The following is a 20,890-nucleotide window of genomic DNA, read 5'->3' on the forward strand; positions in this document are numbered from 1 at the left end:
CGTGTATCCTAATTTTAACAGTACTAATACCAATTACCTTACTAGATGTATCGTTTCCCATACGCACAACTCTACCTTCAACCGAACTGTATGTGGAGAACCATTCTCTATTGTGACACATGTGGAAAGAACATCCCAAATCTAAGATCCACTCGAACGTGAGCTTGAAGTTATCGCTTGTTGACACTAACAAGAAATCATCATCTTTTTCATCGGCCAAATAAGCACTAGCTACATCTTCCTCATCACTCTCAACAGCTCTTTTATTTCACAGTTTATAACAATTTTCTTTGACCTGACCTAACTTTTTACAATAGCAACTCCTTTTGTCTCGTTTCTTTGATGCTACCAAAACAGAAGCTTGCTTATCTTTCTTGTTATCCAAATGAAACTCATTGTCAAGTTTGTCTCTACTCAACAAATGACCCTTCACATATTCGAACGAGAGTTTGTCTCTGCCATAAATCAGGGTCTCCCTGAAAGACTTATATGAAGAGGGTAAAGAGCACAATAATAGCATAACCTGATCTTTATTGTCAATATAAACTTCAACATTCTTTAAATCATTTAAAAGAGTAATGAATTGATTGATGTGATCTTTAAGAAGCTTACCTTCATTCATGTGAAACGTAAATAGACGTGTTTCAAAACTAAACGGTTAGCCAAAGACTTAGTCGCATAAAGAGTTTCTAACCTTTTCCACAATACGGATGAGGTTTTCTCCATAAATACCTGTTGCAATACCGTATTCGCGAGGCACAAGTGGATTGCAGACAAAGCCTTTTCATCAAGCTCTTCCCATTCTGTTTGATTTAGATTCTTAGGCTTTTTCTCAGTAACAATCTTTTTCAAGCTGGTTTGAACTAGAATTGCCATCATCCGAACTTGCCACAGATTGAAATTTGTCTCACCATTGAACTTCTCAATTTCAAACCTTGTTGATGTCATATCTGAATGGACTAATCTATGAAAATTGAACTAGCTCTGATACCACTTGTTAGGATCGACCCGATTAAGTAACAAGTAAAAAAATAGCGAAATAAATTGAGAAATCAAACACACAAATTTAACATGGAAAAACCCCTCCAAAGAGGATAAAAAACCACGGGCAAAGATAATTTTACTATAATGGTAAAAGAATGAAGAGTATAAAAGATGGAGATAAAACTAAACCTCGAAAACCTGAAAACAAAGAACCCTCAAAACATAAACACAAAATTCTCTAAATGTATTATGAGTTCTAATATCTAATGGGTGTATTTTATAAGGTTGTAAAAGAGCCTATTTATAGGCTAAATTCATAGGTCAAGTAATAATAAAATAATCTAAACTAATTAGTGTTTGATTGAAACAAATAAATAGAGTTTAACTAAAAGATCATTTCTCAAATTTGACTGAAAATAGGAGTCATATTTAACATTATCTTTACCAATTTCATCTATTTATAGGGAGAGATAGAGGAACCTTAGTTGATTTAGTAGAATACAAAAAATACTTATTTAATATAAAATCCGATCTCCTAGTTTAATTAGGAGAGAGGGGTGACTAGAACTAGTTAATTATACTAGGGTTGTCGCCCCTCATACTTATCGAAAAGAGTTTTGGGCCTCTCTTATATGGAGTCCAATTATATGTGCTTCATAGACTTTTAATCCAACACTTTATAATTTAATCCAACCCAATACACGTTTCTAAAATAAATATTTTATTAAATTAATTTTAATTAATTAATTTTCCAATTAAATATGTCACACCCCAAATCTGATAGACTCGATTTGAAGGCGTGTAGATGTGAGGATGCCTGATTGGCATAGAATAGTCTGCCTATTTAAAGTTTTTTGGCAAATAAGAATTTGGCTTAATGTACTCGTCATGTAAGTAATTAAAGATACCCATCGTTTAAGTAATTAAAGCTTCTATCTCAAGTTATCCTACTATTTAAGAAAATAACGTGTCAAGCAAAGAGTAAGTCTGGTAAGAGTTACTACCAAATGTATAGTACGCCTAGTTTGCTTAAGTACTGTGCTAGTTGGGTTTTGCAGCGTGATTTGGTTGGAAGCCAACTAAATTGACTAGTCAAATAATATTTGTACATGATCCTCATTTATATTTCTCTTAAGCTTTGTAGGTCATTTATTAGGACAAACTCTGGATACAATTGACACTTGTCAAGTTCCATTAAGGGGAAACTGGATATATATTGTGAGAATGATTAGTTGGGACAATTTTTCTTCCTTTAATACTACTTTTTGGTTCTTCCTCTTAGAATTTATAATTTTCTTCTTCGAAAGCTGCTGATTTTGAATTAATGAGTGGATGTTCCACCTTTGGGTAAGCCTGATAGCTCTACATGTTAAGTCTTTGAAAGAATAAGAGTATCAAAAAACTTATGAACAATAAGTTATAATTAAGAAACTCTGCATGGGGGTCATTTATAATTAAGATGCTAGTCACTTGTTTGTAAATGGGTTTTAATGGCGGTTCCATGTTCTTTAAACAGTTGTTGTTGCTAGTTCAAAAGGGATGTTTGAGTTTTGGAACTCCAAGCTGCAATCCTGATGAGTTTAAGGTGAATCTGTATCTTGACTCTTATCTGTGGGATGCTCAATTTAAAATACATATGAAGAAAATATGTAGGACAACTAGTATTTATATGAATCAAAATAATTATACTGCATGTTCACTTTAGTTATAAAAATACATATGTATGACCAAAATGCTGTGAGATATAGTCGTAAATGAAATTGGTAGATTAAGATGAATTTTATTAAGAGAATATGAACAAATTAGGTAAGAAAATGAATTGGGTAGTGTAATATATGTGGGATAAACCAATATCCATTTGTTATGCATCTAGTAAGGAGGAAATATTGCTAACCAGACAGACAGATCACGTTGCAAGACAACATTCATGGTGATGCCTTCAAAGAAATGTAGATTGGACGTATAGATCACAACATGAAAGTATGTTTGGGGCTATGTGGCGGAGACCCATCGTATTGTATGACTATAAAAATACGCATGGTGATTCCTTTAGTAGTATGTAGACTAGAATGGCAGGTCATGATATGCGAAAATGTATAAGTCATGTGGGAGAAACCCATGATGTAACAGCCCGATTTTGGGCCTAGTCGAAACAATGGTTTAATGGACCACAAATTCGACGAGAAAAAAAAACTTATTTTTATTATATTTTTATGGTCTAAGGTTTCATGGAATGATTTTGTGAAAATTTAGTTCGAAAATTTCGACGTTTGGGCACTCAATTTAGTTAAAAGGACTAAATTGTAAAAAGTGTAAAAGTTGAGTTCTACATGTTAGAGGTGTCCAGTTGTTATGAAATTTTAAATTGGAGGTCCTTAAATGGTAATTATACCATTGGTTAATTTTTTGGACAAAAATGGACATGAAATAGGTGAAATATAATATTTTTAAGTTAGAGGCATTTTGGTCATTCAATAATTAAATGAATTAAAAAAATATTAAAAACCAATTTTTGTCCGTCTTCAAGACCATGGCCTAATTTCACAAGGGGAAACCATGGCTAGGGTTTTTCAAGCTTCCAAGCTCGATGTAACTCCGTTCTAGCCCCGTTTTTAATGATTTTTACATTTTTGAGATCCTCGTAACTTGGTTTAGCTATTTCTACCATTATTTTGAGATAGGGTTTGTGTTTAAAATTTACCTATTGATGACATACATGTGTTTTGATGTTTTATGGAAAAATATGAAAGTTTGGAGTGTGATAAACAACTTTTACTAAGTGATTTTTGATGAAATTTCATAAAAAGACCTATTTATAAAAGTTGTAAAATATGTGTAGGAAATGTGATTTAGTGAAAAATGTAGGCTGCTATAAAGGGAATATGAATCGGCTAGGCTTGGGTATTGAGAAAAACGATTACATTTCATTTTACGAGCCTAGAGGAAAATTTGTAAATATGTGAAACTTTAGGGGCAAAAATATAATTTTACCATAATATGATTTTTGTACTGATTTGAATAGTATAATAATTTAATAAGTCGAATGTGATATTATTGATCAAGAAAAACGAAGTTCGGACTTAGAACAAGGGAAAAATGAGTATTGAATGATTTGGTCATTTTTGCCATTTTAGGTCGAGCTAAGTTCGTATGTTAATAAACGTTATTGATTTGTGTTAATTATGCAATATTATTATATATTTGATTAAATTGTGAAAATTAAAGTAAATGTTCGAATTGAGTAAAAACGCAGGATAGATCACGATCGTTGCATAGTGAAATATGAATTGACAGTAAATGACCATGGTTAGACCATGGCAATGTGCTAAATAAAATAAGTGATTCACATGTAAGATCATATATGGATATGATATTGTGCTATGTGAAATAAGACCATGGCATCTAGGTGAAATAAGTCAATGGTAATGTGCTAAGTGAAATAAGTCCATGGCATTGTGCTAAGCGAGAATTTTTTCGGTTGAACCTAAGGAATAAAATAGCTTTAGACACAAGTGTGGTACTATGTGAAGGCCACTTTGTGAATATAATAGCTTTGGACACAAGTGTGGCACTATGTGAAGGCCATTTTGTGAATAAAATAGCTTTGGACACAAATGTAGTACTATGTGAAGGCCACTTTGTGAATAAAATAGCTTTGGCTACAAGGGTGGTACTATGTGAAGGCCACTGTGTATCCGTTATTATTCCGATGTGTTCAACGCGAAATGACTAAGCATAAACGAATATGACTATGTGATGATTAAATGTGAAAGAATTATGAACCAATAATATTATTTAATGTTGAATTGAAATAATGTGTTTTCATTGAGGTTTAAGTGTATCAACCAACATAGCCAAGATAAAAAAAATGAAAGTATAACTGATTTAAGTGATACAGGTACATACGAAATCTATGTGAATGTTGAATGAAAGTTAATATAAAGAAAACGTGAGAGACTAAAATTAGCAATAAAATAGTTTTGGACAGCAGCAATTGTGTGACTTTGAAAAATCATCAAAAATGGTGGAAATCGAATTAGAGGTTGAATAAGATATGAAATTAAATCTTATTGAGTCTATTTTCACATAAAAGAAACGGTGTAACAAAAGAATTTAATATTACGAGATATTTGAATTTTTGTTAGACGGGGTCAGAATTATTTTGAAATCCCCTGTTTTGACTTTGGAAAATAATTAAACATTTTATAAAAATGATTATTAGTTAGAGTTTATATTTTTTAATTATTATTGAGTCTATTTTCAATAGAAACAAACATGAACATCATCTGAATCCCATACGATGAGATAATTAAGTTTTAGTGAAGAAGGGTTGGAACTGTCAAACAGTAGAATAAGGGAGATTTTAAAGAATAAACTGTACTTATTGGCTAGACCAAAAATTCTAAAAATTTTACGCTAAGAAGATATATGAGTCTAGTTTTAGGGAAAATTAGTGGATCTTAATTTTGAGTTCCATAGCTCAAGATATAAATAATTTAGTGGCTGTGACTTGAGTAGAAAGCTTGAGATGAACAAGAGTAAATAGTGGAGCTATGTGCAATTATGATTGTATGATCTTGAGAACATATTGTGAGAATTGGTAAAAGCATGATAATAAATTTGTTATTATTTACATACCAACTTACTAAGCTATATAGCTTACTCTATTTATTTTCTGTGTTTATAATGACCTTAGGTTAGCTCGGGTTGGAAGTCACCAAAGAACCTATCACACTATCAAACTAACAAATTGAGTATTGATAATTCTTATACTTAAGGTCATGGCATGTATAGGGGACTTGGTTATTTATGTATTTGTCATAATTCTTTTGGCCTAAAATGTTGGCCTATGCTATTTGAAAGTTCATTGTTGTGTAAGGCCATTTGATGTTGGTATATAGGCTATATTATAAGTCCATGATGATGCATTTCAAGGATGTGTATGCTTACATATGAGGATGAATGAGTGGTGATATCTATGTGTGACGTAAATTTTTTTGCAACGACAAGCCATATTAGTGCACGGGCTAGGGACATGGCCATGCGAGCCACACGGTCGTGTCCTAATATCACACGGGAGTGTGCCCCTGTTTTTCATGAAATTTTTTAAAGTTTTCTAAAGTTCTCAGTTTGGTCCCGAACCGTTTCCAAAGCATGATTTGGGCTTCGTAGGCCCATATTAGGGACTTTAAGATGAAATGTGAAATTTTTTAAATTTGAACGCAAATTCATGACCCAGTTTTATATGATTGCATGTGCTTATATCCGGTAATACCTTATACCCTATTCCGGTGTCAAACACGGGTAAGGGGTGTTACACATGACACCTTCTTTGAAAGTCTACTGAGATAGAAAACATGTGATTCTATGTGTTACCTATGTAGTGTGATCTACTAAGGTTTAGAGATGTAAATTTGTATTGCCTTTGTGGCAAATTACGAAATGCCTATGTGGTGTATTTGAGAATGCCTACGTGGTAAAATCTGGTTATCCACCCTAATGGTAATTTATGAGATCTCTTTGATAGATGATTCTATGATAATGACTTGAGACATTCTAAAGTTAACTTTGCCGGTTAATTTTATGATGAAGTAGAAGAAGTCTTAAAGGACGGTTTTACAATGAAAGTATATATCAGTATTTCTAAAGAGAGAATCCGCCAAAGAAGTTCATCAGTATGGGATACAGGCATTTTATTAGTCATGAAAGGTATAAGTATTCATTGATTTGAGTTTGTCTACGCTAAGTAAGGTTGAAATCCGTGTTATCTAGTATCTACCATATCTAAACAGTATTATATCTCAATCTGAGGTTTTTGGAATATGAATCGTTTGTCAGTTTGGGCATTATTGTGTCATGCAACAAAGGAGTTTGAAATTCTTCCAAATGATCTAGAATATTTCATCATCAACTTACGTTTGATTTGGGTTTAGGTTCAGGATATGGTCTAAATGGTAGTCTGACAGTTATCAAACTTAGTATGGAAATCCATCCAGTGTAAGATCAATTCGTATGTATCTCCCAAGGAACAGTATCTACGAAAACCATTTTGGAGAAAAATGTTAAATGTTGTTCAAAGAGAAGATCTGCAGAAAATATGTTCTATGTAGATATTCTTTGAAGAATCACCTTCGATTGTTCTAGGAGAAGAAAAGATGTAGAGTTTATCTGGTAAGACTTAGAGTCAGCCAAGTAGTAAAGTGAGAGTGATACGTTAAGTATATTTAGTGGCGTATAAGAATATATATTCGATGTTTTGAAGGTGTTCGCCAAAGAAAGATCAATAATTTGAATATTCATAATGAAGATTTCAACTAGAAAGGCTTCAAGGTATTTTTTATTCAAACTAACTAAGTTATTGGAAACTTACAATCATTTTGCTCATGTTTCATGTAACACCCCTAACCCGTATCCGTCGCCAGACAAGGGTTAAAGGCATTACCAGACAAATCGAAACATTATATGAACAATTCAATAACTTCATCCACAAACATTGTCAAACATTATTTTAGAGTCCCTTATATAAGTCATCAAGACCTTAATCACGCTTTAGGAAGGGGTCGGGACTAGACTAAGCTCATACAAAATTTTTCAAAACTTAAATGTTATTTTCAAAGTTGTACAGGTCACACGCCCTTGTGAACAGGCCGTGTGCCTCACACGACTAGACACGCCCGTGTGTCTAGGCCATGTCAAAATAGGGCATAAATACAGACTTGTCCACACAGCCACAATACATGCCCGTGTGCCAGGCCGTGTGAAAATTAGGGAGGCTACTGGCTTGAATTATACAGCCAGTCACACGCCCGTGTGTCTAGCTCGTGGTCGAAACTGACTTGGACACACGGCCTAGCACACGCCCATGTGTGCGACTGTGTGGTCTGCTCAGGCTCATTTTGAAATGGCCCTCGAGCAACATGGCTGAGATACACGCCCGTGTACCTGCCCGTGTGGGAAAAAATATGCCATTTATAAGGCCAACTTGCCACTCATAAGGGTCCTCCCTACAATCATAATATAGGCACAAATTGCACATCAAATTTCAACCATTTCACAACCAAAACATACACCATTTATACCAACTCATTATCCACATATTTCATGATTGAAGCACCAAATCATATCATTCCATAAGCCAAACACATACCAAAACATATGATTTATAACTTTAATATACATTATTCTATCTCATACCATAATCTTATTTTTTTTTCAAATAAGCACAATTCAAAAACTTACCAATTTGACCAATTTCTTTGGCCAATCATGAACACATCAAACATACCACTATTGCATCATATATCATATACCAAAATCAAACCATAAATTTAACCATAATTAAGCCATTTCATATGGCTAAATATACAGTTCACAAAACATACCTCTAGCCTATACATGCCATACTTCAATATATACATTTTCAAAAGGTACCAAAATATAGTTCGATAGTGTGGTGACGATCCTCGACGATCCCCGAGCTCTCAATAGTTACGATATCTGTAAAACAAAGCAAACACATACAAAGTAAGCTTTCAAAAGCTTAGTAAGCTATATACAAATAAAATTAACAATACAAACATATGAGCATCATAATATACATATAATCTTTAACCACATGCTATCACAAAGCACATAGCTCAAATACATTTCACATATTCTCCATTCATTTGCACATAATGCATATTTTCATATACTTTTGTCACATATAATTGATCATAAAGATACATATATTTACCTTTCAACATCAAATATGATATACAACTTCCAACGTACCTGAATCAGATACACATTTCATATTATCATTCATTTCTCGGAATGCCTGTTGAACCGCTTGAAATCATAAGGATAGGCGGATAACTCGGAAAGCTCGTACGATGCCAACGTCCTAGATGTGGTCTTACAAGTAATCAAATATCGATGCCACTATCCCAGACAGGGTTTTACAAGAAATCAAGTACGATGCCAACGTCCCAGGCATGGTCTTACATGATAACACATATCGGATCCTATGTCATGACATATGTATCCTAACTATTCCTAAGGTTCGTACGAGGCTTTTCAGACGTCGAAACTTTGTCGATACTTTCTTAGATGTCTCATATTCAAAGCATAAAGCCATTCATCATTGTTCAATAACATATAAGCATAAATAAACCATTTAAAATACATTTATTTGTATATAGACTTACCTCGTACGGATTCGGAAAGACGAAATCGGCTACTCGATGACTTTTGACTTTCCCCGATCTAATTCCATTTTCTTTAATTCTTGATCTATATAAATTCAAATTTAACTCTTTTATTTACCAAATCATTCAAATCAATCCACAAACACACATTTAGGGCATTTTACAAATTAGCCTTTATATTTTCATATTTTGACAATTTAGTCCCTATTTCACAAAAATCACAAAATACAAAAAATGTGCATATACCCATGTTGGGCCGAATTCTCATTGTGTTCACATAAGCCCATATGTTTCATTTATTTTACATTTTAGTCCCTCAATCTACAAATTTCATAATTTAGTCCAAATTACTCAAATTCATCAAATATTCAAGTACAAAATATGTTAACCCAAAGCATGTCTTTCATTTACTAACAACTAACTTCACAAAGCTTATAATTTCATCAATGGCATATTTAAAAATCATCATCAAAATCAGAAATTGAGACATGGGCTTGATAGAACTCTAAGCAACAATCACAAAAACGTAGAAATTATCAAAAACTGATCAAAAACCATACCTTAATCACCAAATCAATAGCCGAACCCTAGCTTAAATTTTATTTTCTTTTCTTTTTGTATTTTTGGCAATGGTGAATTATAATAGCTTGATTTTCTTGCTTTTTTTATTAATATTAACATAAATGATCAAATACCATTTTTAACCTTAATGAAATAATAATAAAAGCTTAAAATTGTTGTCCATAAAAGTCCATTAACCATTTTAATGGTCCATTTACAACATAAGGACCTCTCAATTATAAAGACATAGCAAATAGGCACTTTAGCAAATAGAACACAACTTTTACATTTTATGCGATTAGGTCATTTTATCAAATTAAACATATAAACGACCAAATTTTCATACAGAATTTTCACACATACTAATTCACATATAATAAGCATGAAAAATAATATTAAAATATTTTATAACTTAGATTTTTGGTTCCGAAACTACTATTCCAACTAGGGTCTAAACCGGACTATTATAACTCTCCCCGTTAGGGATTTTCGTCCCCGAAAATCTTATCATTGAACAGATTCAGATATTGCAGTCTCATAACATCTTCAGGCTCCCACGTAGCCTCTTTAATACCGTGTCTATGCCACATCACTTTTACTAACAAAATTTTCATATTTTGCAATTCTTTAACCTCATGAGCTAAGATACGAATTGGTTCTTCGTCGTAGGTCATATCAGACTGAATCTCAATCTCAGACAGAGGAATCACATGTGAAGGACTAGATCTATATCGTTGACATGAAATACATTGTGAATCTTTTCTACTCAGGTGGCAACAACAATCTATAAGCAATCAAACTGATACGCTCGGTAATCTCATATGGCCCGATGAACCTCGGACTAAATTTGCCTTTTCTTCCAAATCAGAGTACTTTCTTCCATGGAGGTGCTTTCAGAAACACTTTGTCTCCGATCTCAAATTTAATGTCTTTTCATTTCAAATCTGCATTTGATTTTTGACGATCAGAAGCTGCTTTCAGACTATCTCGAATCACTTTTACTTTCTGTTTAGTCTCTTTTATCAAGTCAACCCCGTGAATCATATTCTCGCTGAGCTCAGTCCAATACAAAGGTGTACGACATTTGTAACCATACAAGGCTTCGTACGGTGCTATTTTGATGCTCGATTGAAAACTGTTATTATAAGCGAATTCAATCAAAGGTAAAAACTGTTCCCACATACCTTCAAACTCAAGAATACAACATCTCAACATATCCTCGAGTATCTGAATAATCCGCTCAGATTGACCATTCATCTGTAGGTGAAAAGCAGTACTGAAGTGAAATTTCATACGCAAAGCATCTTGCAATTTCTTCCAAAATCGCGATGTGAATCTCGGATTTCTGTCTGACATAATAGATAATGGCACACCATGCAATCTCACAATATCAGAAATGTATAACTCAACTAACTTATCAAGTGAGTAATCAGATCGTACCAAAATGAAATGGGTTGATTTCGTTAATCAATCAAATACAACCCAGATTGCATCTTTTTTTCTCAGAGATAGGGGCAAACCTGAAACAAAATCCATCGTCACTCTATCCTATTTCCACTCCAGAATCATAATTAGTTGTAACAAACCAGATGGCACTTGATGTTCAGCTTTAACTTGCTGACAGATTAAGCATTTCGCAACAAATTTAGAGATATCACGCTTCATACCAGGCCACCAATAAAGTTATTTCAGATCATTATACATTTTCGTACTACCCAGATGAACAGATAAACAACTGTTGTGAGCTTCATTCAAAATCATCTGAATCAATTTTGGATTTGGAACACAAATTCGATCTCAGAATCTCAGACAATTATTTTTATCAATTTTGAATTCTGAATCAAAATCTAAATTACACTGAGCTCGTTTTGCTAAAATCTCATTATCAACCCTTTGAGCATCAATAATCTGTTGTAAAAACAACGGTCTCACTTTCAATTCAGCTAACACTGAACCATTATTAGACAGAACCAATTGAGCATTCATCGCACGCAATGCAAACAGTGACTTTTGACTCAAAGCATCATTAGCAACATTTGCTTTTCCCGGATGATATTCAATAATAATGTAACGCCCTAAATCTGTAGTAGTTTAATTTGTGGGTTATGTTGCATAATTGCATGCTTACTTCAGTGGTTAAGGGCCCTGAGAAGTGAGGGGAGTCTTGGGTTTAAACCTTGACTCTAGCAAAATTTTTGGTTTTCTCTGAATAAAGCCCTTGATGCTAGATGTTGGGGTTCTTAATTAATTGCAGGGAAGTTAAGTCACAAAAAGCCTACTAGTGTAGGGGATAGTGGCGTGTTACTGTAGCTAGGAGACTAGGGTTCGAGTCTTGCTGCGTGCAAGTGTGTCTTATTTTTTTGCAAACGGCTTAATGCATAGTTGTGTGGCACTAGGGCTCTACTGCTTGGACAGTTAGGGTATTTGAATAGAGTAGGGGATCATGTAGTCGAATCTTAGGAGGAAAAAGGGGGATTTGGTTAGTGATCTGTTTGAGGTTGTTGAAGAGAGGTTTTAGGAGCGAATCAAGGAGATGTGATGAAAGGGGAATGATAGTGTCGTATGGGGACTCTAGGGACTCAAAGGAATTTGGTTTGGGGGTGTTGAGGCTTCTTTGTTTCATTTTAGTTGCTACCTAGGGCATTTCTTTTTGGCTTTTTGCACTTTCGATTTTGGAAGGCCATTTACTGCTTGGGGTTTTTGGTAGCCTAATTCTGTGTATAACCATTCGAGTATTCTCTCATTTTGCATTCCTTCAGGTTTGTTTTCCCTTTAGACCTTTTCTCTACAATGCCAAATCTTTTTTTTTTTTTGCTTCTTTCTCCCCCGCTTGATTTGTTTGGCCAAATCCCTTTTGATCCTTTCTATATTCTTCTCCCTTCCCTCAACTATTGCTCTTTCTTCTTTGTGCTTTGGCCGAATGTCCCTTGCCTCCTCCCGCTCTTTACTCATTCGGTTTTCTCATTGCTAGCCGATTATTCTCTTCTTTTGGTAACCAAATCTCTTTGATCTTGATAAGGTAATTGGTCTTTCGTTTGGGTTGTTGAATCCTTGGCTTATAGCCAGATTTTGCTGTGACGCCATCTATGTCAGGGTTTGCGGCTTTTCTTTATTTTTTTTCTCTCTCGATTGGATTAAGCTTCCTCTCTGAAACCATCTCTTATCTACTATTTCTGTCAGGGGTGTGACTGTTTCATCTCGTGCCTCGATTTTAGATAGTACCGTGTCAGGCCAATTACTTCTATGTGATGGCAAGTCATTGTTCAGTTGGTTCTAGTCATTTACATTCATGGTTTTAGTTAACAATATTGGGATGCAATACAAATTTCATCAAGTATTTGGAAGGCAACTTCGATTAGTGGTTTAAGTGAGAAAAACCGTTCTGCTTATTCAAGGTAGGTAACAATTACCATCTTTAGGGTTGGTGTTATTAAAAGGGTGTTAACTATAATGATTAAAGGACTGATGTTGGGTCATGATTGAATCTAGGTTTGGCGTCTGTGGAGATTAGCGTACTTTTCGCAAACAGGTGTGTAATCGCACTACTGTTAGCATAAATCGGCAAAAGCCAGAAACGTATGACCATTGATGCTACACGAGCGTACACTCGCTAGCGTGGTGAATAGCATGCACAAACTTGGGCATTCGATCATAGAGGCCACCATGGGTGATGTCATGGGCTAAGGCCAATGTGGGCCACATTGGGCTGAAATGGGCCGTGTGGGCCCACGCGGTTAAACCACACGAATATATGGAAATTATTGGGTTAGGCTGTGTAGTTCGCACGACCAAGGCCATTTTGGGCTTATTGGGCTACATGGGCTTGTGGGCCTACATGGACTGTGTTTTAGGCTTTGGGTCCATTTTTCACTGATTGTCTATTAAGGTTGCACTGATCGCCCAAGACGACTGTGAACCTACTGATGGGCCAGTAAGTGTACCTGGACCCTTATTTTTGTAAATGACTGATATACCCCTAGGCGATGTATGACTGTTTGAGCACGCCATTTTTACTGTATATATATTTATATTATGTTACATTGCATGGGGTGGGATATATGATTTGGAGGAAGTGTATTGAAAGGCTATAAGCCTATTACTGGCAGCTTTGCTGCAAATACTGCTTTAGTACCGCAACCGGTGCTACTTTGAGTGTACGGATTGGTGGGTCGATTTTCTCCCTACATGGTGTGTAGGGTTGTTACGGAGATGGTGTGTAGAGGCTAGATTGGGTAGGATTTTCTAATTGCATACGGTACTGATACTGTTACTAAAATGGGCTCAGGCCCAGACTGCTACTGTTTCTGAAATGGGCTAAGGCCCTAACTAGGACTACAAGGGCTTAGGCCCAAATTGTGTTTACTCGGATTAGTTGCTATTATGGGATTACATACTGAGTTTCGTAAACTCACCCATCTGTTAACTGTGCAGGTAATCCCCAAACTTAGGTGGATTGGTGTGACAGAGGATTCAACGGTGTCCACTTGCCTTACTCAACTTTGATTAATTTACGTTTTGGTTTTATTTTGGGTTTTACGTTGTGTAATAAGGCCTCTTGGGTATTTATTTTTAACTTTTTATTTTACTTTTATTTTATTCATTGGATTTATATCTGCTAGCAGTAGGATAGTCGCATGATTTCAAAAGTCAAACGTTTTCAAAAACACCACGAAATCGTAACTAGCTTTAGAAACTTCTGCAAATGTTAACTATTTTACAAAGTTAATAATGTTTTAATACAAGTAAACTTTAAAACATACAAATCCACATTATCAATGAACAAACTCAATTTTCAATTGGCTTATCAAATTACAGATAGAGGCTAGATAAAGCTTAGGGTTATGCTTTTAGAAAAACACTTCAATGTGATGTTGGCAGATCTAATCGTAATGTCTGGGCCGGGTTTGGGCTGTTACATTTAGTGGTATCAGAGCTAGGTTACAAAACTTGGCTGTGGATTTGGGCTTTTGGAAAAACGTGAAATTTTAACAAAATTATTTCAGTTGGTTTAAAGTGATGGATATAATGTGGAAATGTTTCATTGAAGGAGTGGTACACCGAGTCTCTACGCCGATTCTGTAAATCTTCTGACTATTTATACTGAAAGGATTATAATAATGTTATTACTGAGACTACTTTAGGTGGTAAAACTGTTCTGAAACTCTCTAGTTAGAGTAAACTACAAACCGTAGTAGTAATGTGAATTGCGAAAACAAAGTCTGAGATAATATTGTTCATAAAATATATGTAATAAACATTGGAACAATAAACTAACTGGCATAAAAATGTTAATACAGATAAAAGCGCGATTCGATAATGAGCACTAGGAGCACTTGTGGTAGAGGCTGAGGAAGAGGCCGTGGAGGTGCCTGAGCTGGGTCTTCGTTGTCTGGACACCAGCTTAATAAGGGAACTGAAGAGGCACCATCTTCACCTATGACTGATATAGGGTCTCAAAATCGAACGGCTAGGGACGACGCATTGTCCCAGACGATGTTGAGGATTCTAGAAAGGGTCGCTGGGCCTAGTTCTGGTACTATAGGCCGTGGGTCGGTTATGTAACGACTAGTGGGAGACGTTTCACATATTATCCATTTATTTGCAAATAATGCATATTTTCTTATACTTTTGTAACATATAATCACTTGATCATAAAGATACATATACTTACCTTTCAACATCAAATATGATATACAACATTAAACGTACCTGAATCAGATAAACATTTCATATTATCATTCATTTCTCAGAATGCCCGTTGAACCGTTTGGAATCATAAGGATACGCGGATAACTCAGAAAGCTCGTACAATGCCAATGTCCAAGACGTGGTCTTACATGTAATCAAATATCGATGCCACTGTCCCAAATAGGGTCTTACACGAAATCAAGTACGATGCCAACGTCCAAAACATGGCCTTACACGTAAATCATAAGTCAATGCTAATGTCCCAGACCTGGTCTTACACAATAACACATATCGGATCCTATGTCATGGCATGTGTATCCTAACTATTCCTAAGGTTCGTACGAGGCTTTTTGAACGTTAGAACTTTGTCGATACTTTCTCGGATGTCTCATATTCAAAGCATAAAGCCATTCATCATTGTTCAATAACATATAAGCATAAATAAACCATTTCAAATACATTTATTTGTATATAGACTTACCTCTATGGATTTAGATAGACGAAATCGGCTACTCGACGACTTTCGATTTTCCCTGTTCTAATTTTATTTTCTTTAATTCTTGATCGATATAAATTCAAATTTAACTCTTTTATTTACCAAGTCATTCAAATCAATCAACAAACACACATTTAGGGCATTTTACAAATTAGCCCTCATATTTTCATATTTTGACAATTTAGTCCTTATTTCACAAAAATCACAAAATACACAAAATTTGCATATACCCATGTTAGGTCGAATTCTCATAGTGTTTACATAAGCCCATATGTTTCATTTATTTCACATTTTAGTGCCTTAATTTACAAATTTCATAATTTAGTCCTAATTACTCAAATTCATCAAAAATTCAAATACAAAATATGTTGACCCAAAACGTATCTTTCATTTACTAACAACTAACTTCAAAAAGCTTCTAATTTCATAAATGACATATTTCAAAATCATAATCAAAATCAGAAATTAAGACATAGGCATGATAGAACTCTAAGCAACGATCACAAAAACGCAGAAGTTATCAAAACAAATCAAAAACCATACCATAATCACCATGTAACACCCCAAACCAGGCCTAGACGTAATAGCCAAATCTAGCATGTCACATCAAATCGTTTTTCAAAGTTGATCTTTCGGGTAAAAATCCGTTACTGAATCTAAACCCATTTATTATTATTGAATTAAAATTCACTTCAAAACATGTACCATTACGATTGCCTTTGGTATGTTACTTCAGTTAAAACTACAGAAGCATTTTGAAAACTTTGTTGTTGGAACCTCGTGTTCCTTAGAAAATCATGCTATTTTGAAAACTCACGTTTTCCTAGACTAGTAGTTTAATATAAGAAACCTCAATCCAAATTAAAACTTAAAACCCATCAACGGCCTTATTACATAAATTAAAACCCAAAACAAAAATCTATTAGCAATTTAAAGAAGCAGAAATAGTAGTGTGGCCATCCCCGAGTCTCTCGTAGCTCCAAACCATCTAAGCTTAGGGATTACCTGCACAGTTAGAAACAAAGTGAGTTTACGAAAACTCAGTGTGTAATCCCAATAACAAACATATAGTAAACAACACAGTATCAGTACAGTCTGGGCCAAAGCCCTATTCAGTAATAGTACAGTCAGGGCCTTAGCCCTATATAGTAGCATTGTGGGCATAAGCCCAATACAGTATCAGTATAAATATGTAATGCAACCCATCCCATACCAGCCAGTACACCACTCGTACCAACCAACACACCTATGGGGATATCAATCGACCCACCCAACCAGCACACCAATGTCGCAGCAAAGCTGCCAGTAATAATAATAACATAGCATAGCTACCAGTAACAGTAAGCGTGGTAAACCACCAGTAATAATCATCGTGACATAGTCCCCAGTACATTACTCCCTCCAAATCATATACCCATCCCATACAGTATGTCATATCATAATTATTAAATGTATGCAGCATGCTGTAATTACAACCAATTTCATAATATCAACACACATCAGTTAACCTATTGCTAGGGGTAAAATCGTAAATCTTTACCCCTCAGGAGTATTTCAGTCATTTAACCATTATAGGGTCTCGATACCATTAACGACCTCTTAGAGGGTCTTTGGTCATTACAATTAACTCAAATAATCCATATGGCCAAAACAGTGCTAATGGGCCCTCGACCCATTCCTCGGCCCAGTGGGTCCACACGCTCATGTGGCCTATCTAGTCCCTTTTCAGTCGCGACTATGTGATTTCACAACCCAAACCACAGTCTGGCACCTACCGCACAAATTTGTCCGTGTGGACCCGCAAGCCCATCTGCCTACACTGCTCATCTCGGCCCTACGAGGCCCAAAAGTAGTGCAAGCCCACGAGTTTGTCGTGGTGACCCCTTCGGTTGTCACCTATAGTGTATGGCTCGGTTTACGCAAGAGCATTCGCATACTCGAGGAACCTCTCATGCCGTAGTTTTGACTTTTGATCGATACTGATAAGGGTGCAGTTACACACCTGTTAACAAAATCGCCCAAGTTTCTCAACTATCCAACCTTGTCTCAAGAAATGCGATCTACAACCCTTAGACGACCGATTGAAAATGATCGAACAACTCCTGCCGATCTACTGCATTAATAGCAGATTCTATTAGCAATAAGTATAAAATCTGAAGCTTGAAACCTATAGTTCAAAAAAATCCCAAACTAGAGTTAGAAAGATTTGATATCCAATAGCAACTGACAACTTAGTCTTCTTACCCCAATGATTAGATCGAACACCAAAAAGGAATTTGTACACCTTTGAGCGCTAAAGGGTCCCCTTTATCTCTTCGAGAGTTAGAATCCAGAGATCCCGAACATGCAAAAGGAGTAGAGAATTAGCATCCCTAACTGAACATTCCACTTGAGAAGGAAACGAATGAATAATAGGCATAAGAAAGAACACTTACCCCAAGACCAAACGATAGGCAGAAAAGATATTGGCACAATGGATGCTTGTCGGAACTTGATGTTCAAAAGAAGCGAGTGCACAAGAACAAGAGGCTCAATAATCGGCCAAGGAGGGAAAACAAGAAGAAGAAGAAGATGAACATAGAAGAGAGCAAGAGTGATTCGGCTAAAGAAAACCAAAAAGAGAAAATGATGAGAGGTAGAAGATCAAGTCGACTAATGGTAAATGAGTATAAGAAACGAATTGAGGGAGATGAGAGAATCGGCTAACGCAGAACAACAAGGGAAGTAGTGCTTCACCAAACAGAATAAGACCGAAAGAGAGAATGCTCGCTTGATTAACACAAAAAGATAACAACCAGAGAATAGAAGAAAAAAGAAAATATGCAAACGAAAGAATCTCGAGACAGTACAATACCAAAATTGAGTATAGGAGAATTCGACCACTTCCACACCACACAAAAACGTCCCAACCTTCCCCAAACAGAAACCAAGGCTCCATTTGGCCACAACCTCCTACCAAACATCCCTTGATTTTCTCCCTAATTCTCTCCCCCTGTCCCTCCATAATCTCACCAACCTCCCATTCCAATTCAAACCAAATCCCTTTTTACCAAGTCTCGAACCACTTGTGCAGAGTTTGAGTCAAACTCCACCTCTTGCGCCACCAAAACATAAAATAAAGCCCCCCTTGAGTTACCTGTGATTCAAACCCATGCCCATATGAATGCACAACATGCTACTTACCACTAAGCCACAAGGCTTTCTGTGTCACCAATCAACCATGAATATTTATAAAGCCTAAGTGCCAGCGTTCAGGTTCTTTTAAGAGCAAAAAAAAAAATGCTAAAAAAGATGAAACTTGAACTCAAAACTACTCAGACACCCTCAAACACACTTAAATCAACTAACCATTCAAGCAAACATGGACTATATGCCAAAACAAGCAAAATTATAGACCCCATATTTTTGGGGCATTACAATTCTACCCCCTAAAAGAAATTTCAACCTTGAAACTTACCTGTTCAAAATAAATGAGGGTATTAATGCTGCATCGACTCTTCTGGTTCCCAAGTGGCCTTTTTCGTGCCGTGATTGCGCCATAGTACTTTGACCAGAGGAACAGACTTCTTCCTCAATACTTTAACATCACGCTCCAATATCTGCACTGGTTCTTCCTCGATGGTTAGGTCAGGCCTAACTTCAATTTTCTCGATAGGTACGACGTGCGAAGGATCAGAACGATATCGCCTAAGCAGGGAAATGTAGAACACGTTGTGAATTTTCTCCAGCTCCAGGGGCAACTGAAGCTGATATGCAATCGATCCTACTCGCATAAGAATCTGATAAGGCCGTATAAATCTCGGGCTCAGCTTGCCCTTCCATCCAGACCTCATAATTTTCTTCCACGGCGACACCTTAAGGAAGACATAATCCCCCACAGAGTACTCGATCCCTTTACGCTTTAAGTCTGCATAGGACTTTTGCCTATCAAACGCCTCTTTCAACAGCTCTCGAATCAGCTTTACCTTGCTTTCTGTATCAGCAACTAAATTTGGCCCTACAATTCACCGCTCACCCAGCTCAGTCCAACAAGTAGGGGTACGACACCTACGACCATATAAAGCTTCATACGGTGCCATCCGAATACTGGATTGATAGCTATTGTTATACACAAATTCTGCCAACGGCAAATAATCCTCCCAACTGCCCCTGAAATCCAAAGCACAGCTTCTCAACATGTCTTCTAATATCTGTATTACTCTCTCAGACTGTCCATCCATCTGCGGATGAAACGCAGTAGTGAAATCCAGTCGTGTACCCAAAGCTTTGTGTATCCTTTTCTGCAACTGAGATGTGAACCTAGGATCTCTATCCAATATGATAGACACTGGTACCCCATGCAATTTTACAATCTCAGCCACATATAACTTAGCCAACTTCTGTAATGAATAATCAGTGCGGACCTGTATAAAATGAGCTGACTTAATCAGTTGGTCTACAATCACCCAAACCAAATCCTTCTTAGAAGGCGTCAAGGGTAAACCACTCACAAAATCCATAGTTACCCTCTCCCTTTTCCAAAGTGGAATCTTAACTTTCTGTAGCAACCCAGAGGTAATTGGTGCTCAGCCTTAACCTGCTGGCACGTCAAGCACTTACTCACATAATCAGTAACTTCGCGTTTCAACCTAGGCCACCAATACATCTTATGAAGATCTCGGTATAGCTTATTCCCACCAGGATGCATGGCATAAGGGCTACCATGCGCCTCTCGTAGAATAGCCTGCCTCAGCTCAGAATCATTCGGTATACACATTCTTCCTCAGAAACATAACACCCCTTCCCTGCTCAGTCCAAATTCTGAAGTTTCACCCTTTTCCACTTGCTGAAAACGAGGAACTAGTGACTCATCCAACAACTGTTTCTCCTTAATTAGATCAGTCCAAGTCGGTCTTACTTGCAATTTAGCTAACACACTACCATCATCGTTGTAACACCCCTTACCCGAGACCGTTGCCAGAGTCGGACATGA

General features: G+C 36.2%; 1 protein-coding gene across 1 annotated transcript; it reads right to left on the bottom strand.

Annotated features, from left to right (window-relative positions):
* Positions 1 to 19,397: 19,397 nt before the first annotated feature.
* On the bottom strand, positions 19,398 to 20,138 carry LOC128295412 (uncharacterized). The gene is made up of 2 exons (XM_053030975.1): positions 20,063 to 20,138; positions 19,398 to 19,915 (listed from the first exon to the last, which is right to left on the bottom strand). Exons 1-2 carry the CDS (start codon positions 20,136 to 20,138, stop codon positions 19,398 to 19,400), a joined length of 594 nt encoding a protein of 197 aa, XP_052886935.1.
* Between the last annotated feature and the right edge of the window lie 752 nt (positions 20,139 to 20,890).

Source organism: Gossypium arboreum, chromosome 7 (genome assembly GCF_025698485.1).
Source record: "Gossypium arboreum isolate Shixiya-1 chromosome 7, ASM2569848v2, whole genome shotgun sequence".
Taxonomy (NCBI): Eukaryota; Viridiplantae; Streptophyta; class Magnoliopsida; order Malvales; family Malvaceae; genus Gossypium; species Gossypium arboreum.